The sequence below is a fragment of the Lynx rufus genome, unplaced genomic scaffold (genome assembly GCF_022079265.1).
Source record: "Lynx rufus isolate CCGP_SWC_20201006 ecotype Redwood Valley unplaced genomic scaffold, mLynRuf1.p SCAF_12, whole genome shotgun sequence".
NCBI classification, from domain to species: Eukaryota; Metazoa; Chordata; class Mammalia; order Carnivora; family Felidae; genus Lynx; species Lynx rufus.
Genome location: NW_025814826.1, coordinates 68,464,018 through 68,486,334, shown reverse-complemented (window position 1 = coordinate 68,486,334; position 22,317 = coordinate 68,464,018). Strand labels below are relative to the sequence as shown.

Sequence of the window (22,317 nt, the reverse complement as noted above, 5' to 3'; positions counted from 1 at the left end):
GGGAAGGGTTATCCGCCTGGTTGCGGAGCCGCCGGGGGGAGCTGCGGCCGCGCGGAAGGGTGTAAAACCACCAATGAAGTCGCATTTCCAGAGCAAGGGCATGGCAGCCCCTCTCCCCCTTCACAGCCCGCTCGCTGCGTCGCCGCTGCACTCGACATCCACCCCTTGGGAAAGAGGCGGGGGTGGAGGGAGGCCTCTCCAGCGGGCACGGGGTCAGCCCGGGTGACCGAGTGGCAGGGAGACACTGCGGCACGGGGCGCGCGCTGCGCTTCCACACTGCGCTTTCGCTGCCTCAGCATTCGCTCCTTCGCCTCACGCCTCCCCCTCTCGCCCCCGAAGATCCCTAGCCTCCATACCCGAAAGCTAGGCAGGCTGGACCAGACTGGGATCCGCCCTGCGTTCCTCCCCCAAAAGATCCCCAGTCCGGGGCGCAGGACTCCCAGGCCTGTTTCTGCCTCTCCCCCCACGCACGACAATGCCGCAGACCGCTGGGCCTCTATTCCCGAAGCTGCCTGGGGGAAATCCACACACGCGGGGGCCGCGGCATCCCCAAGACCCCTCCCAGGAGACCCTGGACGGGCCCGGCCCTGCGCAGCCATTTCCGCCGGCCTCCCCTCCCTCCCCTCCCTCCCCCTCCCTCAGCTTCTGGGCTTTAAAAGCCGGAGGCTGGGCCCGGCCGCAGGCAGAGGCGGCCGCGGGCGCAGGAGGCCGGGCCCTGGAGCTGTCCGAGCGCCGAGCCCCGCCCCCGGAGCCCCCGTCCCTCCCTCTCTCCTTCCCTCGGCCCGCCTTCCCTGCGCACCCCTCCCCCCGAGGACCCCCGCCCCCCGCTCGCCGCCGCCGCCGCCGCCGCCGCCGCTCGCTCGGGCTGCAGAACAATAAAGCAAGCCTCCCAGAGACCCCCGCCGAGGACCCCCGCCTGGCGGCAGAGCCCCCGCGGCCCGCCCCTCGCCGCCCGCGGCGGCTGAGCGCGCCCGGTCGCTGGCCGAGGTGCTGGCCGGGCCGGCGCTGGCCGCGGTGCTGAAGCTGCTGGCGCTCCCGCCGCCGCCGCCGCCGCCGCCGCCGCCGCCGCCGCCGCCGCCGCGTTCCCCGGGCCCGGCGCCTCCACCCCCAGGGGCATGGGGGGTCGCTGACTGAGGCTCCGCCGCGGCGGTGGGGGGGGAGGGGAAGGGGGCCGCGGAGCCGGGCCAGCCCTGCACCCACTCGCAGCCTCCGGGCCCGGGACGGAGCCGCTCCCCCCTTCCCCACCCCCCACCCCCCGGCCTCCTCCCCCGCCTGTCCAGGGGCGGCACTGCGGGCTGGGAAGCCGGGACCAGAGGAGGGAAGGAAAGAAGGAAGGAAGGAAGGAAGGAAAGAAGGAAGGAAGGAAAGAAGGAAGGAAGAAGGAAGAGAGGAGAAGAGAAAAGAAGAGAAGAGAGAAGAGAAGAGAAGAGAAGAAGGAAGGAAAAGAAGAGGCGTCCAGAGGAGGAGAGGAGGAAAGGCAGGGCAGGCAGGAGAAGAGAGGACGGCACTCCAGCGGCAGCATCCAAAGGCCAGAGTGGGGACCCGTGCTGCCTCCGCCGCTCCTCGGATGGTGACGGGGCCCCGCCGCGGCCGCAGCCCCCCCCGCGCCCCGGCTCCGCAGGCCCGCAGCGCCGGAGCCCCGCAGGAATCATGCCCAGGTCCTTCCTGGTCAAGAAGGTCAAACTTGACACGTTCTCCTCGGCGGACCTCGAGAGCTCCTACGGGCGCGCCCGCAGCGACCTCGGAGTGCGACTGCACGAGAAAGGTGCGAGCTGGGCTGAGTCTGGGGGCAGCAAGGGGCCCAAGGCAATAGCTGGAAGGGGCAGAGGGCCAGAGTGTGGGGCTGGAGGGGTCAGGAGCCCCCGGAAATAGACCCGAGGTAAGCAGAACCAGAAGGAGGCAGTGGCTGGAGCCGGACTGTGGAGGAGGGTGGGGAGAGGGGAAAGCAGAGGCAGGCCAGAACAGAGCCAAGACCCGGGCAGGGAGAGTGTCAGTGCAGGAGAGAAGGTGGGGAACAAAGGTCAGAAATAGAAAGTACCCCACACCTTGAGCATGCGAGGACATATACAGTCATATGGGCACTTGCTGACATGACAGGACCTGGATGCATGCAAACCCACACCCAGAAACCTGGGCCTTCCTCAGTATCCTCTCTCTCTCTCTCTCTCTCCCTCTCTCTCCCCCTCTCTCTTTTGGCTATGGTTAGCAGAATGCTGTGAGTTCCAGGGAGTAGGCATGGGTCCAGTGGGGGCCGCCACCTGTCAGGACTAAGGTACCAGCAGAGGCAGCAGCAGTATTTCCCCTGCAACCAGGGTCAGGGAGGAGAATGTGAGCAGGAGGGTTGTAGGTAGGGAGGTCCATGGTGCTGGTGTCAGGGGGAGGCTCTTTGTGTAAGGGTGCCCAAGTTCAAGGACAACTGTTAGCATGCAGGCAAGAGAGCTGGGGGTGCCAGCAGCGTGGGGTGGCAGAACCAGTGTGACCTGAGCCTGTGTGAGCCTGTGTGTGAGCCTGTGTGCGCCCATGTGACTGCGTGCAGCCATGTGACTGTGTGCGCTTGTGTGTGACCCTGTATGAGTGTGTGCCTGCCTGTGTGCCACTACATGGGACCATGTGACTCTGAGGCTGCTGGGCACCCATGTGACTGGCGACCCTGGCTGAGAGTGTGTCCAGGGTGGCCGCATGTGTGACCCTGCATGAGTAGGTGGTTTGCCGGGATCTTCGTGCAACCCACCCGGTGAGGGCACTCCAGGGTTGACCGTGGCTGGGAGGCTGGGTGTAACCCTGAAGAAGCCAGAGGCAGCATCGTTCGGTGTGTGCATTTGTGACTCTGAGGCTGTGAGATTCATCTTGTGCCTTGAGAACAAGTGCAGTTGCCAGCATGAATGATGCTGCCTGCCTGCAGCTTGTCCCACGGAAGGTGTCCCCTTGCGGAATGCCCCTGCACTCTCCAACAACACAGCGGCTCCCTGGTCACTTGTCCTGAGGCTTGGGAAGGCGCCCACAACGGGTTAGGGCCTGGGGGAAGAGGGCAATGTGTGACAAGGTAGGACCCAGGGGATGACCGAAGGGAGCTGGGGAAGAAGGAGAGTGGATGGAGGAAGATAAGGCTGGAGCTGGAAGGGGGTCAAGTTCAGTGAGTAGTAGGAGACCTGGGAGGTAAGAAGGAGGGTGGAGAGGGTAGGAGGGCCTGCCGGAGGCAGAAGTCTTCAGGGCTTGTTGGGGGGCCTAGGGGACCAAGGAGGGGCAGCATCAAGGCTGGGCGCGAGTTCCAGGTGCCTCGGGGAAGAGCAGTTGGGAACCTCGAGAGGCGGGAGCTACGGGGTCCCTCGGTGGGCGGTCCTGGCTTTGTGCGCTGCGGGTCCGCAGTGTGTTGCATAATCAGGGAAAACTGCTGAAGTGGGGAGAACCCGAGGGGGAGGAGGGGTGGAAGAAGGAGGGCGAGGGAAGCGCCGCCCCTCCCCCCTGACCTTGAGGCTCCGCGGAAGGGGGGCAGCCGCACCCGAGGATGCGCCTCTTTCCCTCCCCCTGTGAGGGTGGGGCCGGCGGGCGGCGGGGGCGGAGCCGGGGCCCAGCCCAGTCTCATCTCTCCTCTCTTCTCTTCCCCTCCCTGCCTCCTCCGTCCTCCTGGCCCCGCGGTACCCCGGCCCCTTCTCCTTTGTCCTTCTTCTGGTCCCCTCCTTCCCGGACCCCGTGTCTCCCGCCGCCTGCCCGTGTGTGTCTCGCCCGCTGCCCGCCTCCCCTCCCTCTGTGTCTGCCTGTCTGTCCGCCTCGGCCCTCAGGATACCTCAGCGACTACGCGGGGCCCGCCTCCGTCTACGATGGCGATGCCGAGGCGGCCTTGCTCAAAGGGCCGTCCCCAGAGCCCATGTACGCGGCGGCCGTGCGTGGAGAACTGGGCCCGGCGGCCGCGGGCTCGGCACCACCTCCCACCCCGCGCCCAGAGCTGGCCACAGCCGCGGGCGGCTACATCAACGGCGACGCGGCGGTCAGCGAGGGCTACGCGGCTGACGCCTTCTTCATCACCGACGGGCGCTCGCGCCGTAAAGCAGCCAACGCCGCCGCTCCCTCCACGGCCTCCGCGGCGGCTCCCGACGGCGACGGCGGAGGCGGGGCCGGGGCGGGCGCGCGCGGCGCGGGGGCCGGGGCCGCGGGCCGGGGCGGCGCGCGCGCGGGGGTGAGCACGGAGGCGCGCGCGGGGCCCGGGGCCGGCGGCGCAGGGGGCCGGCACGCGTGCGGCGAGTGCGGGAAAACGTACGCCACGTCGTCGAACCTGAGCCGCCACAAGCAGACGCACCGCAGCCTGGACAGTCAGCTGGCGCGGCGCTGCCCGACGTGCGGCAAGGTGTACGTGTCCATGCCGGCCATGGCCATGCACCTGCTCACGCACGACCTGCGCCACAAGTGCGGCGTGTGCGGCAAGGCCTTCTCGAGGCCCTGGCTGCTGCAGGGCCACATGCGCTCCCACACCGGCGAGAAGCCCTTCGGCTGCGCGCACTGCGGCAAGGCCTTCGCAGACCGCTCCAACCTGCGCGCGCACATGCAGACGCACTCGGCCTTCAAGCACTTCCAGTGCAAGCGCTGCAAAAAGAGCTTCGCGCTCAAGTCCTATCTCAACAAGCACTACGAGTCCGCATGCTTCAAGGGCGGCGCGGGCGGGGGCGGCCCCGCGGCCCAGGCGCCCGCCGCCTCGCCGCAGCTCAGCCCCGTGCAGGCCTAGGGCGGCGGTGCCTCCGCCAGCCCAGCCGGGGCGGCTCTCAGCAATACGGGCCCCCAGGGAAGTCTCCGCCAGCGCCCGGGCGGGGGGGGGCGGGGGGGCGGAGGGCGGGCCCCTCCTCACAGCAATAGAGGGAGGGGGCCCGGCCCCGCCCCGCCCGCCAGGGGCCTTGTCGGCCCCTTCAAGCAATAGGGTCCTGAGGGGAGACCCACCCCGAACCCCCTCCCTTCCCCTCCAGGGTGCCCCAGGCTTTTTCCCAGCAATAGGGTCAAGGAGACCCAGAACCGAACCTCATCTCCGAGTTAGGTCTCTGAAGACCGGGGTGGGGTGAGGTGGGGAGCACCCCCCCTCCTCCCTCCTCTGCGCCCCTGGATCGCGTCGCAGAGACTCAGGTCTTCCCCACTCCTTTCCCAAACCTTCCAAGGGCCAGGCCTGCGGCCTAGACGTCCGGGGAGCAGACCGGGGAGGGGGGGGAGGAAGAGGGGGTAGAGCAGGAGGGAGGGGCCTGCAGAGGCGTCCCTACTCCTCAGTCTTCGCTGAAGCCCAGGAGTGATAGACGCGTTGGGGATCGGGGAGAGAGGCGGACGGCGGCACCCCTCTCCCTCGGGTTCTTTCTGGGGCCTCAGTCCAAGCCGCTCTCCCACCCTCGCCCCGCATCCTCTGCCAAATCCGAATTCTTCCAGCCCAGCTTCCCGGGCTCTGTCCTTCATAACGAATAATAATGACGCATATCGAATCGCATGGACTTATCCGACCTCCTCAGACCCCACTCCCGCCCTGCCCCGGGGCCCCCTCCCTCGTCCCCCGGCATTCGGTGTTGGAGGACGGATCCTGGGGCCCGGCAGGCAGGCCTGGGCACGGCCCATTACACACCTCTCTGTATTCGCTTTGCGGGTAAAGCCCCCTGGGGGGGTTGCGGACGCGTCGGGTTTCTTTCTTTCTGTATTTGTACGTTTTATTTATGAACGGATTGCACTCGGGTCAGGGAAGGGGCGCTGAGGCCCCCATCCTTCCCGCCGACGCCCGGGGCTTGGGATGTCCGGGATCACTTTCCCCGCCCCCGAACCCCGCCCCCACCTGGGCCCCACCCTCGAGCCCCAGGCCCCGCCCCCACTCTGTTGCCAACTTTCGCCCGTCTATGCCAAAGCCTCGGCGGCGACCCCGCCCCAAGGGCCCGCCCCATTGGCCGCCGCCTTTGTGACGTCACTGCATGCAGCCCCAGCCCTCCTCCCGTCCCTTCCCGGGGCTGCCCGCTCCCTCTCCCTCTTAGTTAGTCCGATGCCGACTATAGAGCAATAATGCGCACTGCATGCGAAGCTGCCGCCGCCTCTAGAGTTACTGAGAATCAGGTATCCCCCTGCCCTATCCACCCCATAGGCCCCTAGATCAGGGACATTGCGCGGGGCCGGACGCGCAGACTTTCTTCCCCTCCTCCTCCCTACTCCCCCCACGGCAGAGCCCTGCGGGTGTAATGGTTCCAGGGGGCAGGGGCGGGGTGGTTGCCCCCAAGACCCCTCCTTCAGTCATCCATTACCCACCAACTGTTCATTGGGCACCTACTATGTGCCAGGCCCGCTGCAGAGTCGGCCAGGGATGCAGCCGCCTGCAGGGGCTGCACGCTCGTGACAGGCGTCCATCAGGTTTGGGTGGGCCAAGGAGGGCCGCACATGCAGAGAAAGGCCTGGCCCCTAGACCCAACCCTGCATCCCCTTTACCTCTTCCCCACCCCGGCCCGGGTCCAGTGCTGGGTGCACTTGGGCTCTACCTTTGACTTGGGCCTAGCGTTCTCAGCTCAGGTGGCACAGACCCAGGGCCCCCAAGGCCCAGCGCGACCAGGGCCACCCATAACGACTCTCAGTCCTTCCATCTCTCGGCCACTTAGGCTCTGCTGTGTGGGGCCAAGGCCCCAGGCCAGACAAAAGGTGCACACTGCAGTGTATGACCTGGTCAGCGCCACCCCAGTGGGCACCGAGTTGCCGCCGAGCCGCACCTGCAGGAGCAGACTGAGGGCCCAGCGCAGCAGGGCCCGTATCCAAACCCTCTATACCGCAACTCGTGTCCACACAGCTCCCAAGCTGGGGCCTGCCCTCCTGTGCTGGGCACACCCGCATGCACACGCACACACAGGCGCCCCACCCAACCCCCACACGCCTGTCTACCTACCTAAGGAGAAGGCCAGAGGGCCGTGGGCCGGCCAGGGTCTCCCGCTTCTCCGTACACCCCGCCGCCGTGGAAAGCCATGGGCCCCCTCCCGCCCCCATAACTAAGCAGCACAATAACCGACTTAGCGAATTCAGGTAGAAGGAACGTTTAGGTAGCACCTATTTTGTACTGATTCTACGAGTAGGGCCCGAGATGCGGGGGCCCTCGGGTGGGGGTTGCGGCCGCCGGCCTGCCCCGCCCCCACCCCCGCCTGCGCCCCGCCGCCTTGTACATACTCCCACCCGGAACAGGCCGGGATTTTTACTCGGGCCGCGCCCCTCTTCCGCCCCCGTTTGGGGCTGGGCCGGCCGGACAGACGGACGGACGGACAGACCTCCTTCCTAAGCACAATAGCACCAGCTCCCCGGAGCGCCGCACCTCCACGAGGAGAATAAATGCCACTCTTGATAGAACTTGGAGTGTCGGGTTGATGTATCCAGTGCCGGGCCCATGCCACAGGGGGTGCTGGGATGTCTGGGGGGCGGCTTCCTAGCCCTAATGCATCCCAGAGGCAAGGTTGGTGCAGGTCCAGTGCTGGGAGTGGCAGCCTGCCCACACAGCCCTGAGGCCATGTCACTACCTTTCGTGAGGGTGTGGCACTGTCCCCTTGCTCGGGAGGGCTATCTTCTTCCCCATGGGAGGGCCAGCTTGGCAGGCCAAGCCACGGGAGAACCGCCCCCCCCCCCCCCCCCCCCCCCCCCCCCCCGTGCAAAGCAGCTGGCAGGTTAGTCTGCTCTGGGCCAGGAACTGGGGTTAGGGTTAGGCTCTGCTGTTCGGCTCTGCTTAGGATCTCCAGCCTGAATTCAGGCCTGGCCCAAGAGTGATCTAGAATCACCCGAGTAGGTACAGCAGGGCCTGCAGAGGTGTGTCTGCTCTTCCCATAGGGGTTCCTGCTGCTCCTCAGGCTTGACAGCCACCAACAAGCCCTTCTCAATGCCAGTGGAGAAAATGGGAACGGGAGAAGGTGCGAAGTGTGGCCTCTTTCTGCTTCCTGCTGCTCACATCTTGACCCCCACTGTCTGAGGAGGCCTCCACAGACAGCTGACTCATGCTGCTTCTGGGGAGGGGCCACCCAGGGGACAGAGAGGCTTCCACAGCCACCCACAGCCCTCAAGCTCTAGACAGGATGAATTGAATTGAGATGAGGGGTGGGACTGTGCTGGTCAGGGACAGGCCAGGAACAGGGACCCCCCCTGCCCCAGCAATGCCCCCTGATACTCAGGTTGGCAGGTATGAGCTGAGAGGCCCAAAGTCTTTGGAGACATGAAGTCAAGCCAGGTCCTCCCAGAGCCAGCTGAACCCCAGCAGAGACAGGCCTGCCGAGACTTCATCAGAGTGGACAGCAGGGGCGCCTGACCTTCAGGAGGATGTCAGTGGGTAGGCTGCTCGTGGTGGGGCTCACATGGAGGTGGGCACCCTCTTCTGGGGAGCACTGTCAACAGTAAAACCCTAGGAGTGAAAGCCCCTGTTATTGGTAGAGGTCAGGGACCTTTGACCTTCACTGTCCCCAGGCTGGGGTAAGCATTCGCCAAATTTGCACGTGAACAATCAGCGGGGAGAACAGCTTATCCAAGGCCTGCCTTTGACATAAGTCCTGTCCCAGTACCTCACCCAGCCTACACCTGGAGTCACCCCTGGGTGGGTGCCAATGGCAGGGAGGAATGCCCATTCCTTCCCAGCTTTGGAGTCTAGACTGGTGATTTCTGCTTCTTCAGGACCCTGAGGGGCAGTGGGGGTGGAAGGATGAAGGCTGACTCCCTGAGGCCTGGGATGAGTCCAACCCTCAGTCTCCACAGACTTCCGTGGACAGGGCTTTGTATCCCAAAGAATGGGCCGCATGGTCTGCTAACCACCATGTCCCACGTCTCCCGGCTGGCCGCACCCTTCACAGACCTCAGTGGCCTGCCTGTGGCACCTCAGCCACAGGTTGAGGTTCTAACCTCTGAACCTCTTCCAGCCAGGCCTGCAAGGCTCCTGGCCTCTAGTCCCTTAATCAGTTGCTGCCCCTGGCAGGGAAATCCCCACTGAGCTTTCTTCCACAACCCCTCTTGTACACCTTCGTCACCAAGAAACCCCACCTACCTTAACCTTTACCCTCTCCCCTGGTGCCCTGGATCCTAAGGTAACTGGAGCTTCCGGGGTAGGGGGAATTCTAAAGCTGCTGCACTGGCCCGCTCTCCCTCCCAAGGCCTGGCCCACACTCTCCCACAGGCAATGTCCCCCTCCAGGACCAGCCCACACCAGTACTGAGGCTCTTCCTTATTGGTGTTCTCACAGCCTGTGCCTACCTCTTAACTTGATGCCTGGCTTTCCTCTCACTCAACTCCAGTGCCAGAACCTTGGCTGTCCCACCAGTTCCCCACCAGACTGGTCCTCCCTGGTGATCCCTTGTCCACTCTGCTTGCTTTACTCCCACTGCCACTTGACAGCCGACGGTTTGGAGCTGGGGTGTGGGCACAGGCAGCTGCCTCCAACATGACCCTTCACTCATTATTGACTACTGCACTCGGCCTCTGCAGGCCTCCTGGAAGCCCGAGTCGCCAATCTCTGCCCGCCTGGGCGGGGCCTCCAGTTCTTGGCGCTGTATTGAAGGATGGCACGGCCAGAAGGCACGCAGAGACTCGTGGGTGTGTGTGGCAGAGCTCCCAGGGCTCACTCCTCCATGCTGGCCTCCCGAGAGGACCCTCTCCTTTGTTCCCCCTCCGTTGGGATCAGTACTCAGAAAGGCCTAGCTCTGCCTGGCCCAGACCACCCAATGAATAGATGAGAGTTTTGGAAGACTGGATAGGAGACAAGATTGATCCTGACTCACCCAAGTTGAGCTGCGTGGGTGTGTGGGAATGGCTCTCCAGCCCCAGTCAGGGCAGCCCGGTTACTCGAAGCCACCTATCAGATAGCCCTAGCCTGCCAGGTAGAGATGCTAGGCTGGTTATCAGTCCTAGATGGCCCAGTGGCAACAGGAACGTGTCACTAGGGGGCCCAGGCACTGTGGTGAAGGTGGTGGAACAGGGGTGTGCCCGGGGAGAAAGGCAGTGGCCAGCCCATGGAGGCCACTAACCTGAGGCTGAACCTCTCAGTTTATTTGCTTCTAGACAGGTGCTCTTGGTCCTGCTCACCTTGGGAGTGAATGGCTAACGCATTTTGCTGCTGGGTAAACCCTCCCTCAGCCTCCAGTGAACCCTCACACTCTGAAATCCAGGGTGCTCACACTCCATGCCCTATGCAAAGATGTGTGTCAAGCTAAGGTGGAAGGCACACTTGCTCCCTAGCGGGGTGTACTGTGCGGTTGTGGAATGATACGGAAGCCTCTGGGTCCCCACCATCCGACACTCCAGGCTCCACGAGCCCTGGCAAAACTCGCCGGAGTGGAAGTGAGGGAGGCCCTGCAAGTCTGTGGAGGTGGGTGCAAGGGGGGCCGGGTGGAGGCGGGCCACAGTGTGGCCACGCGGGGATGGGAGTGGGGGGGGGGGCTGCACCTTCCCTGTCCTTGCAGGGCACTTTGAGGTAGGGTCAGTGGGCCGGGCAGGCTTCCCAGGGACACGGGGCCTGGGAGGGCTTTCTCTTGCTCCATCTTTTGGTCCGGCGCTTGTTGGAACAACCTAAGCCGAAGTAAAGAGGGTGCTTCTGCGGTGGTAACCAGAGGGCTCGTGGAGCACAACTGCGTCGCGCCGCGCGCTCCGGGACCAACACGCTGGGTGGTGGGCGAGGCGAATCCCCAGGGACGTGGGCGGCCGGACGGTAACGCAAGAGGCATTTCTCCATAATCTACACCCCACACTGCGCGCCTCGGCTGGGGAATGACGAAACCCGGTGTTTACACAGTGGGAGAAGAAGCAGGCAAGCGGTCAGGGGCGGCCCGCAGCTGCCAGGAAGCCTGACGAGTTCCGCAGAGACGCTGAGGCCCGCGGGGCAGTGGCCCCGTCGCGGGCCGTCCGCCAGCAGACACGCTCCCGCCTGAGCCCCGCTATCGTGACTCCCAGCGTGCGCCGCGCTGGGCGGCCCCGGCTCCCAGGGTGCCGCGCGCGGGGGGGGGGGGGGGGGACCACGACTCCCAGAATGCCCCTCGCGCCCGCGGACTACAAACGGGCGCGCGCCGCCGCGGCTGGCCAGTTAGAGGCTCCCGGAGAGACCAGACCGTGGTCCTCGGGCTGCCCGGAGGGCGCGCGCTGATTGGCGGCCCGGGCCTGCGCGCGGGCTACGGCGTCCGGCAGGGGGCGGTGGCGGCCGTTGGCCGAGAGTCCGGAGGCGGGGCCGCGGGCCTTGGGCGCTGCGAGCCCGGCGGGCCACGACTCGGCCGGGACGGGGTGCGGGCTGAGGCAATGGGCGACCGCGGCGGCGCGGGCGGCTCCCGGCGCCGGAGGACGGGTTCACGGCCTTCGAGCCAGGGCGGCGGTGGGCCCACGGTGGCGGAAGAGGAGGTGCGGGACGTGGGCGCCGGGGGAGACGCGCCGGCGCCGACTCCGGCCCCGGACAAGGGCGAGGACGGAGACTCCGACGTGGGCAGCGGCCACTGGGATCTGAGGTAGCGAGGCGTCTCACCCCTAACCCCTGCCCGAGACCCTCCCCACATCCCCGGGCGTGACCGCAGCAGCGCGGGCTCCGAGTCGGAGAGCCTGGCTCCCGGACTTTGGCGTGGACAGGTGTGCCCCCCTTGGGCCCCTGCGGGGGAACTGAGGCATAGGAGTGGAGAGTCACTTGCCAAGGTCACCCACGTGGGGGCCAGAGGGGAGCCGGGGGCAGTCCGGCTTTCAGACCCCCACCCCTCTCTCTACACATCCTCATGTGGGTCCTTAGGCTCTTCCTCAGGGTAACTCAGGACGCTGACCCCCAGGCCGGCTGGCTTCTGCTACGCACAAGTTTTCTGTGTCTGGAAGAAGGAGGGATCAGGTCGTTTGTAATTGAGGAGGTCTCTCCTGGGGGTTGTGAGGGGTGCCTTGGTGGTAGGAGGTCTCCCATAGGAGGGTGGACCTGCTGGGGAGGCAGCCGGCAGGAGCCTGGGACTGCCTGAGGGTCGGCACAGGGCAGCGTGAGAGTCTTTCTCTCCCTGCAGACCCTCCCAAGAGTCGTCTTCGAGGGGGTCCCTTCCTCCCTTCCTGACACACTCGTCCCTCCGTCACCCAGTGCCTGGCTGGGCTGGGGCCCTGCTTACCTTGTCAGAACAAGTTGGGTCCTATGTTGGGACTCTCAACCCCTGGTTGGGGTACAGGAGAGGGGTTCGAAGTGCCCACAGGTGGGCACCCTGTTTATCTGAAGGTCTGGCGGGAAGGGGTTGGGGGAGGAAACCTGACTGACTGGGAGGACTTGGAAGGACAGGGTGTCGGCTGCCTCCAACCTCCTTCTCCCACTTCTGGCCTTCAGTGTGGCCCGGGTGTCCTCGGGGGCTCTGGCTTTGGGGGCGCCTTTGGGGCTAGAGCTTATCAAGGAGGAAGTGGGCAACTAGGCAGTCTGTTGGCAAGGATTTGCTCTCTCAGTACCCAAGAACGGAGGCTTTCTTCACTGTGCTGAGAGGGTGGGTGAGGCGGCCAGGGGCCTTGCCCTTGTGGTGCTCCCAGTCCACCTGAGAGATAAGATGATGTCAGCACTGAGCAGTGTGAGCAAAGGTCAGGCCCAGAGTCCCTGAAGGTGCTGTGGCCGAGGAGCAGAAGCGAGGAGGAGCGTGCCTTTCCTGCAGGGGCGGGGGTGGGGGGGGCGGGGAAAGGGGCTTGTTTCCTGCGGGCCTGGGAAGGTGCTGAAGGAGGCTGCAAAGGACCGAGGGTCCTGGAGTCCCCTCTGCTAAGTGCTGGTCAGGAGGCAGGGGCGTGGCTAGCATGCTCTCCTCCAGAGGTGGCAGGAGTTGGTGTCCTTTTGTGTAAGATGGGGAGTGCTGACTTTGGGCCAAGTTGCCACTCTGGGATGGGCAGTCACTTCCCTGCTCTGCCAGGGCCAGCTGTCCAGAAGCCTCTCCCATGTCCCTGAGAGCTGGGCTGAGCAAGTGGCAGCCCCGTCTGCCAGGCCTGGAAGTCTGGGCCCCCTGGGAAGAGGAGCAGTAGATGGCAGGGGTGGGCCTGCCCAGGGCTGGGGAGGGAGCTGGCAAGGACGGTCCTCTCCTGGTCTCCAGGTCGTGCAGGCTGTGTGTGCTTGTTTCTCAAAGGCCGATGACCCAGGGCCCAGAGGGCCGCCAGGGTCAGAGCTGGCTCTGGCTGCCCTCCTGGGATTTGGCTCCTACTCATCTCCTTGTCAGCCTCCTCTCAATTGTCTCCCCTCCTTTCTGCTTATTGCCTTTCCCTCCATATTCCTCCTTGCTCCCTGGGCTCTAGGCCTCCTCCCCTCCCTGCACTTCCTGCTCGCCTTGGCCTGGGCAGGTGGGTCAGGCTCTGGGTGTGAACTCATTTCTTCCGGGCCATGGCCAGGTGTGGCTCTGGGGCAGGAAGGAGAGGGCACCCCACACACTGCCCGTGCCATCTGGCTCTCTGTTCATGGACACTCCCAGCAGGGCCTCTCCCAGGGTGTTTGTTCCTGGGTTGCCCTCTGTTTCTTCCTTTCCACTGGGGTCTTCCCAGATGCAGAGCCTGCCTCCTTACCTTGTACCCCAGGGCTCAGCCCCGAGGCCCGGTGAAGGAAGTGCTGAGGAAGTGGCAGCTGGGAGGAGAGCTGACAGCCTGCCCCCTCCTGGCTCCCCTTGGCCCTGGAATTGGACCACGTGGTCCCCAGTTGTGATCCACACTTGAGGGCTGTGCCCCTGGGGAAGCTTTGAACTTTGGCCAGGCTTAGTTTTCCTTTGCACCTACCTCCCAAAGTTGATGGGAGAGTTGAGTGAGATGATACATGTGATGAGTTACAGTGGCCCTGGGGAGCAGGTGTGGGACCGCTGGAAGGCACAGAGGTGTGGGTGGCCCTGGTAGTAGGGGAGAGGGTGACAAAGGTAGCTCTGGAGACTGTGGCCATATCCTGCCTGCCTGCCCTCTGGCCCACTGCTGCTGAGCGCACCGGCAAGGCTGGGCCTTATGGGTTTTGGTGGGTGGTGGGCTTCCTTCCCTGGGTCTCTGATGTGCGTGGAAGTGGGGTTGCCTGGGGCAGGGGGATGGTCGGGAGCCCTGTGGGGGGACCTAGGGAGTGGGTGTGGGCAGGTTGGGAAGGCCTTGAGAGCCTGACACAGGAATCTGAAAAAGCTTTTATAATATCATTTGGTGTCAGATTTGGAAAACAATACCCGTTTCCACCCCTGTTTTCATCTTAGAGATTGCTGAAAATAAAGCCGGCATGGTCTCCTTGGTGGCCCGAAGCGGGCAAGGGGTCACACTGTTGTGAAACGTTGTGCAGATGGGGGTGGCAGGTTGTGGCACCAGGGCCTCTGGGACACTTCCAGTGAAAGTGGACAGATTCAAACTTGGCGGAAGGGCTGGGGAGGCCCCTGTCTAGTGGACAGGCCCAGAGATTGTCCCCTCTGGGGAGTGAGGCCCTGGACCTGTGCTGGCCTCACAGGAAAGCAAGTGCAGAGACTCGGGGAGAAGAGGGCCCCTGTGGCCTCACCGCCAGGCCCAGGACAGACTGGGAAGCTGGATGCAAGGAGGTCAGACATGGGCCAGGTGCGGTACAGACCTTGCCACTGCTCTCGCTAAAGAGTGCTGAGTAGCATCTCAGCCTTTCCAGTCCCTCACTTCCTGTGTGGCGCTGTCTAGGTGTTGACCCCGACCAAAGGAAGGCTTGCCACTGAGGTGGGGTCAGCACTGAGAGGACATCTGTGCTGTCGTGACTCTGGTGTGTGCACCTGAGCCCACTTTTCCTACCTGGGTGTCTCAAGAGGTGGAGATGTGTGTCCCTGGCCTCATGTCTTACAAAACCGGAGGCCTTGCTCAATGTTGTGTGGGGCTTCCTGGTGGCATGGCAGCTGGGGTGGGGTGGGGCCGCACACAGAGAGAGCTGGGAGCTGAGTCTGGGCCTTGCCCCAGCCGTGCTGTGGCCCTTCCTCTACCTCTGTGTCACCCGGAGGATCAGGCAGGGATGTGAGAGTCTGCTTATGTGTCCCCGACCTCAGCAGTAGGTGGGAACTCTCATGGGTGGGCACTGAAGTTGCCTTTTCCTGCTTCTGGGGGAGACCTCTCTGCCCTTAGGCATCTGGCACCTGGGTGGGCTCCTCTCACCCCCCTCGCTCTGGGCAGGAACACAGCGCTCATCCTGTGGCCGAGCTGGGACAGGTTATGATTTTTTAGAAACAATTGGAGGCTACGTGAACGTATGAGGGTTGGGCCTCTGACCCCGGGAAGGTGCATGTAAGTCCAGGTGCTCAGCTGGCCTTGGCCGGGATCCCTGTGCACCCTCAAAGCTGTGTAGGCCAAATGGAGGAGGAGGTTGTCTGAGGTCGGGTGGGGGGGGGGCCCTCAGGGTGCTGGGTGGTAGGATAGGCTGACTCGGTGAGGCCCTCGCTTCTGCACAGCATTGCAGGTGGGCCTATAGATCCTGGAATGGACTCTTCCTGTGGGCCTATCACCACTCTGTAGCCAGCGTTCGTGGTGGCAGCCAGAGGCCTCTGGGGAGTGAGGCCAGGCTCTTGGCCTGGGGTGCTCCAGCTGCACGTAGCCCTGGGCTGGGCAGGGCCAGCTGTGCTGTTCTTGTTTGTGGCATGACCCTGCCCACTGCCTGGGAGGCCAGGCTTCTGGTGGCCCTGAGAGCTCGTCCCTGCCTGGCTCTCCTGTGACTGTAGATGGGGAGTAGGATGTGTGGGCAGAAGAGAGGGCTGGGTGGGACCCGGACCACCCTGCTGGGCCAGGATGGGTGAGAGCCGCTCAGGGGAAGGGGCTGGGGTCTGCCCTGCCCTGGGCCCTGAGGTTGGCTCCTGAGGGGCTGAACTTGGCTGGGCTCTTGGGCCCTGACCTGCCCTTGGACTTGGAGGAGTGAGCCCGCTTTTGGTCCTGCCCAGGGTTCTCATGGCCCAGGGTGCTCTGCCGGTGCCTACTTACGAGGGTGTGCCTCCTGCCCTACCAGGTGCCACCGCCTGCAAGATTCTTTGTTCAGCTCTGACAGTGGCTTTAGCAACTATCGTGGGATCCTGAACTGGTGTGTGGTGATGCTGGTGAGTAGCATGGTATCGGAGTAGGTGGCCCTGTGGCCAGGGCTCCGTTCGGGGCTGACCTTTGCCTGGGTACCAGCTCTGCCCTCTGGGGGAAAGGGGCCAGCGCTTATGTGGCTGGGTTGTGTGGGGCACTGGGCTGGTGGGGGGAAAGTTATGGTGATGGTCCCTGCATCGGCCACACACGCAACTCTCGTCCCTGTTGAACCCAGGAATAGCACATGTGAGTGGTCTTGGGGGTCCAAAAAAGAGTTTCTTCTGCTGTTCTGAATGGCCCTTGTGGGCGTGGGACCCCTGGCAGGCCTGGCCTGGCGGGGAGCAGGGTTTAGTGGATGGCTCTTGGGCTTAGTCTGGCAGCCCCAAGCCCCGACTCTGAGGGCACCTGGCCTCTCTCCCTCAGCCTTTGTCCTAGGTGCCCCCACGGAGGGATTAGACGGAGCTCTTGCCTCCACCTCACCGTGTGGCCTGGCTGTGGCCCCTGCCTCTGGGGCCCGGTTCCCGCTGGCACCTTGTGGGGGTGGGGCCAGCAGCCCTGGCCCAGAAACGGCTAGAGCCCAGGGCTCAAAGGGGCAAGCCCACAGGGTGGGGCGGGGGGCAAGCTCCTGTCTGGGTCCAGCCCCCACCGCTCAGACTGATGTGGCCAGAGACCTTTGACCCTTGCCCCGACATGACGGCCTCGGGTACGGCTCCGGTGGTTACCCGTGTGGAAGGGGCTCCAGGCACACCCACGCCCTCCCTGCCGGTGGCCCCAGGAGGCTCTCCAGGGAGCTGTGGGGGGCAACACAGTCTGGTGGGTGGGAAGCTGGCTAGGCAAGGGGATGGTGGGTCAAACGCCTGCCTGACGTCATCTCAGGAGGTGTTGTGTCCTTGGCCTCTGGAGGCCATGCTTGGGCTGGGTTTGTACTGGCAGCCTGAGCGGCAACCTGTGTTCCCTGCAGCCCTTGGGCCTGCCTGGCCCTTTGGCGCAGACCCAAAACCTTTCCCCTGCTTCCGGTGCCTGGCGCAGACCCAAAACCTTTCCCCTGCTTCTGGTGCCTCCACTGCCCCCTTGCTGAAGGAGATTGTGTCCCATGTTTAGGCTGCTTGCTGCGTCCCTCCGTGGCCTGGGCCTTGAGGTGAGCGCTGCCCGTTAGCAGCTCTGGCTCCTGCCTGCTGTGGGCTCTCAGGACAGGCCACTACCAGGTGTGACGGCAGCACATCTGTGCCTGGCAGGAGGTTGGCAGGTCAGGCGGGTGGCCCGGGAGGGCAGGACCCCCGTCCCTGTTTGTCATCTCTGTGCGAAGTCCTTACCTGGCAGTCAGGGGACCCATGAGTGTCCCCTTGCTGGCATCACTTTTCCACAGGACCTACCATGAGCCCTGGTCAGGGCCTGAGCTTGGGGCACTTGGCAGGGTGTGTGTGTTGTGGGTGGAGGAGGAGACCCGGGTGCCTGCAGAGGGAAGCCGCTCCCCAGCCCCAGGCTGGAGCCAGGAGCCCAGCTTGAGGGGGTTTCTGCCCTTGGAAGCTGCTCTGGGGCCACGTGCCCAGGCTTGGATGCTACAGGGATAGCGGGAGAGGGGCAGGGGCCCAAGCACCAGGTGGCACTCCAGGCCTGGCTGCTGAGCCCCTTAGAACTCTGGTTCGCTGCTTCTCCCCACTCCCCAGGGTGTGGGCACCCCTGGTGTGGCACCTGCCGCTCACCCAGGCACTGCAAGTTTTGGGTGAGGCACTGCAAGGACATTCTTGGGCAGGCTTGGGCCTTGGGGCCGTCACCAACTCAGTGGGACAGATGAGGGCTGCTAGGCGTCAGGTCATTTTGCAACACTGCAGACGCCAGTATCGTGTCTGGGGTGATGCGGGCAATGGCAAGACTTGCTGTCCCTGCACCAGTGTGGGGTGAGGTGGATGGTAAGTCTCAGCGTTGGCGTGGAGGTCAGACAGGGCTTGCGTCCTGGGTTTGCAGGTGCGGGTTGCCATCCGGACCCAGGGCTCCTGCCGCTATAGGTGCTGGGACGAGCTGGGGTGGGTGCCCTGTGGCCAAGGCTCATGGGGCTGTGCCCTTCCTCTCTCTTGCAGATCTTGAGCAATGCACGGTTATTTTTAGAAAACCTCATCAAGTGAGTATCTTCCCCAGGGCCCCTACCCTGCCCCTGAGGCCTCTCCCCACCTGCTCAGGCCCTCATCCCCACCCCCCACCCCCCCATCCCCAGGTATGGCATCTTGGTGGACCCCATCCAGGTGGTGTCTCTGTTCCTGAAGGACCCCTACAGCTGGCCCGCCCTGTGTCTAATTATTGGTGAGCTGGGAGCCAGGGAGGGCTTCGGGTGGGGACAGGCCTTGACCTGGGCCTGAATCGCCCCATGGCACTTCCATCCTCAGTGGCCAATGTCTTTGCTGTGGCTGCATTCCAGGTGGAGAAGCGCCTGGCAGTGGTAAGCAGTGCCTTCGTGTCCCCTGCCCTGCCTAGAGGTCTGCTCTCCTCATTAGGCCTGTGTTTCAGGCTGTGTGTAGCTTCCCTGGGAGGGCCTGTGCCCAGGGAGTGGGGGCTCTGGCTGAGCACGCTGCCCCCGCCCCCCCCCCCCAGGGTGCCTTGACGGAACAGGCAGGGTTGCTGCTGCACGTGGTCAACCTGGCCACCATTCTCTGCTTCCCGGCTGCTGTGGCCTTGCTGCTTGAGTCCATCACTCCAGGTGTGCCCCTTCCCTCATCCCACCCGTTCCCACCTGTCTTGGGCCCGCAGGAGAGACCCAGGTCAACCACAGGGGCTGTGCCTGTGGCCGTGGCTCTCCCGCGGGTGGTGTGGGGGGGTATGTGGCCTGAGCCTGCCTCTCCCGCAGTGGGCTCCGTGCTGGCTCTGATGGTGTACACCATCCTCTTCCTCAAGCTCTTCTCCTACCGGGACGTCAACCTGTGGTGCCGAGAGCGAAAAGCTAAGGCCAAAGCCAAGTCTGGTGAGGGGCTGCCTGGGGCTGGGGCCTTGGAGCCTGTGCCACCTGCCACGGGGTCAGACCTGGGCAGCAGCGAGGCCTCACACGCCACCCCCCCACCCCCCACCCCCCCCCCCCCGCCCCAACTTGCTTGTAGCTTCTGCAGGTAAGAAGGCCAACGGGGGAGCGGCCCCGCGCACCGTGAGCTACCCAGACAACCTGACCTACCGTGGTGAGGACCCTTCCCGGGGTGTGGCTAGAGGGCAGCCAGGGAGGGATAGCGTGCAGCAGGCCCCCTAGCCCCGCCCTGCCATTCCAGATCTGTACTACTTCCTCTTTGCTCCTACTCTGTGCTACGAGCTCAACTTTCCCCGTTCTCCCCGCATCCGAAAGCGCTTCCTGCTGCGGCGGCTCCTTGAGATGGTGAGATGGAGGCGGGGCGGTGGTGCCTCGAGGGCTTGGGGTCTGCTGGCTGCCGGGGGACTCAGCCTGCTGCTCTTCTTCCCGCAGCTGTTCTTGACTCAGCTGCAGGTGGGGCTGATCCAGCAGGTATGCGGGGCCGGCGGGCCGGGCCGGGCCGGAGCGGGAGCTCAGGGTAGCCAGGGGGCTGACGGCGTGCCCTCTTTTGCAGTGGATGGTCCCCACCATCCAGAACTCCATGAAGCCTTTCAAGGTGAGGGGTCAGGCTCTCCTGTGGTGGGGTGGGGGAGGACGGGTGGGGCTGCGCGCGGCCGGCCCCGGGAGCCAGCTCAGCTCTGTCTCCGCAGGATATGGATTATTCACGCATCGTTGAGCGCCTGCTGAAGCTGGCGGTGAGCCACGGGGCTGGGTAGGGTGGGGCACGAGTGAGCCGGTGGGCGGGGTGTTCTGGAACCTGGCACCTGCCTCCCCCCAACCACAGGTCCCCAACCACCTCATCTGGCTCATCTTCTTCTACTGGTTCTTCCACTCCTGCATGAACGCCGTGGCTGAGCTCATGCAGTTTGGAGACCGGGAGTTCTACCGGGACTGGTGGTGGGTGGCCTTGGGCGTGGGGCTGGGGGCTGGGCCGGGCCATGGTGCCAGCCGGTCACTCGCTCCCGCTGTCTGTTCCTAGGAACTCTGAGTCCGTCACTTACTTCTGGCAGAACTGGAACATCCCTGTGCACAAGTGGTGCCTCAGGTGGGCGCGGGCGGGAATGTGCCTGGTGGGCGTGCAGTTTCGTGTGGTCCCGGGCACCCATCCCACGGCCCCCTCCCTCCACAGGCACTTCTACAAGCCCATGCTTCGACGGGGCAGCAGCAAGTGGGTAGCCAGGATGGGGGTGTTCTTTGCCTCGGCCTTCTTCCATGAGGTCAGTGCTCTGCAGGCATCATGGCCTCACCTTAGGGGTGTGTGTGTGTGTGTGTGTGTGTGTGTGTGTGTGTGTGTGTTTTAGCCCGAAGTGGCAGCTGATCCTTTCACTCCCCCTGCAGTACCTGGTGAGCATCCCCCTGCACATGTTCCGCCTCTGGGCCTTCACAGGCATGATGGCTCAGGTGAGCGTTCCCTCTGCAGCCACCCTCTCCCGCTGCCCCGGGAGCCGCCAGCCCTCTGGTCACTATGGCCCACTGACCGTGGCCCCGTGTCCCCAGATACCCCTGGCATGGATAGTGAGCCGCCTCTTCCAGGGAAACTACGGCAACGCAGCTGTGTGGCTGACGCTCATCATTGGGCAGCCAGTGGCCGTGCTCATGTATGTCCACGACTACTACGTGCTCAACTACGAGGCCCCGGTGGTCGCGGCCTGAGCTGCCCCACAGCAGGTCCTCGCTGCCGATGGCCAGGGCCCATCACCCACCTGTGTGCTAGGGAGGGGGCTCGGCTGTCCACTGCCTCCTCCCAGCCACGCCCCCCTCCCCCGGAAGGCCTCTCTGCCCTCATGGGGCTCCTTCCTGCCCTGCTCAGGGATGGCAGACCAGGCACAGGCCAGCGCTGGTGGGAAGTGCCAGTGCCCCAGGAATCTGTGTGATCCTGCCCAGGGGTCTGAGGAACTCAATAAAGTACTGTCCAGAGTGGCTGCCCTCAACCTGCTGGGGTTGTGGGGTGCTAGTTGTGCTCTTGGGAGGGGGAGCTGGGTCCCACTGGCCTTACTGGTGCCTATGCCCGTGTCTCCTGGGGTGCTGTGTCCTGGAACACCGCCGGGCAGGGCACCATGGTGATGTTGAGGCTGGGGATGGGGGCCAGGTATTGGTGGTCAGGCAGATTCCTCCTCCTGGCACACAGCTCATCACAGGTGGCAACTCCCATTTGCCTAACAAGGCTCAGCGGAGGTGACACACCCTGACCTTGTCACTGCCCTTGTTAACCTTGTGTGCGAGTTTGTGGGGGGTGGTGATTAGCTCAGAGCTCCGTGGTCCCTGTGATAGGGCCTCAGTAGAGGCTGACCAAGGACTTCCCGGCAGCGGACCTTGGCCCGGGGTCGTGGCTGGAGACTGGGGTGTGTAAGAGGGTCAAGAGTCAGGACCAACCAGGGGGCTGGCGGAGTTGAACTGCATGTCGAGTGCAGTTCTCAGACAAGGCCATGGAGCTCACAGAGGCTGTCAACGGACCCTTGGGGAGCTGCTGCTGCCCCTAGGGTGGCTACATGCTGGGGTGCTCACCGGGGACAGATGCAGAGCCTCGGGGACCCTTGCCTCTTGGAGGAGGCAGGTGGCCTGGCCCAAGCCTTGACCTGGGTCTCCCTCATGAGCACACGCATCCGTGGAGATGCTTCAACACCAGCTCTCTGCACCTTCTGGGTGCTGTTGGCCTGAGGCCTGCCCCTTCTCTGTACTGGAAACCCCAAGGCCCTGTTGGGTCAGATGTGCCCTGACTCACAGATGTGGCCTGAGAAGACAGGGGTCTTCAGGAGGTGTCTGGGCGGCCGCCTCAAGACCTGTGCTGCCCCTGCCCCACCCAGCACCTGTTCAACTCCACATCCTCCTTCCCTTTGGCTATAGTGGAGTTGCCACGGTGGGGATGGGGGATGGGGAAGGCTCCCTTGGGGGTGGGGGGAGGGGTTCCTTTTTGGATCCCAGGGTGGAGGCAGTGTCTCCCTGGCCCCTGCTGAGGACGGTGAGCAGGGAGTGAACTCCTGGGGGCACAGATCATCAGGCAGGCTGCTCTGGCCTGTCACCTCCCCACCCCTCGGCACCCAACCCTTCCCCCCAAACCAGTCCAGTGCCTTGTGAATGCATGAAAAACGGGGTGCCTCTGCCGAGAAGATGTGCACAGCCTGCCTGTCTGTCCATGCCCCACCTGATCCCATGTGGGGAGGCCTTGGGCAGGGCATTCCTGTGGGTCTGTCCCACCACCCCCTCCCTCGTCCTTTAATAAAGAATTCTGAGCACACACGGGTCCTGTGGAGTCAGGCGCACACGGCTATGCCCTGGACATCTACCTTCTCCCCGAGGAGACCATCATGGCTCAGACTTCCAGCCCCCTTCTG

At 64.4% G+C, this 22,317-nt stretch overlaps 2 protein-coding genes across 2 annotated transcripts; both read left to right on the top strand.

The window, feature by feature from the left end:
- Positions 1-1,650: 1,650 nt before the first annotated feature.
- SCRT1 (scratch family transcriptional repressor 1) lies at positions 1,651-4,717 on the top strand. The gene is made up of 2 exons (XM_047073841.1): positions 1,651-1,765; positions 3,780-4,717. The coding sequence occupies exons 1-2, from the start codon at positions 1,651-1,653 to the stop codon at positions 4,715-4,717; spliced, it is 1,053 nt and encodes a 350-aa protein (XP_046929797.1).
- A 6,314-nt stretch (positions 4,718-11,031) lies between these two features.
- DGAT1 (diacylglycerol O-acyltransferase 1) lies at positions 11,032-22,218 on the top strand. Its single transcript, XM_047074339.1, has 17 exons — positions 11,032-11,438; positions 15,878-15,965; positions 18,018-18,058; positions 18,152-18,237; positions 18,321-18,373; positions 18,526-18,631; positions 18,779-18,892; positions 19,026-19,100; positions 19,188-19,291; positions 19,379-19,417; positions 19,500-19,541; positions 19,636-19,680; positions 19,770-19,882; positions 19,965-20,030; positions 20,115-20,202; positions 20,324-20,386; positions 20,483-22,218. The coding sequence occupies exons 1-17, from the start codon at positions 11,236-11,238 to the stop codon at positions 20,636-20,638; spliced, it is 1,482 nt and encodes a 493-aa protein (XP_046930295.1). The 5' UTR covers positions 11,032-11,235; the 3' UTR covers positions 20,639-22,218.
- The last annotated feature ends 99 nt before the right edge of the window (positions 22,219-22,317 follow it).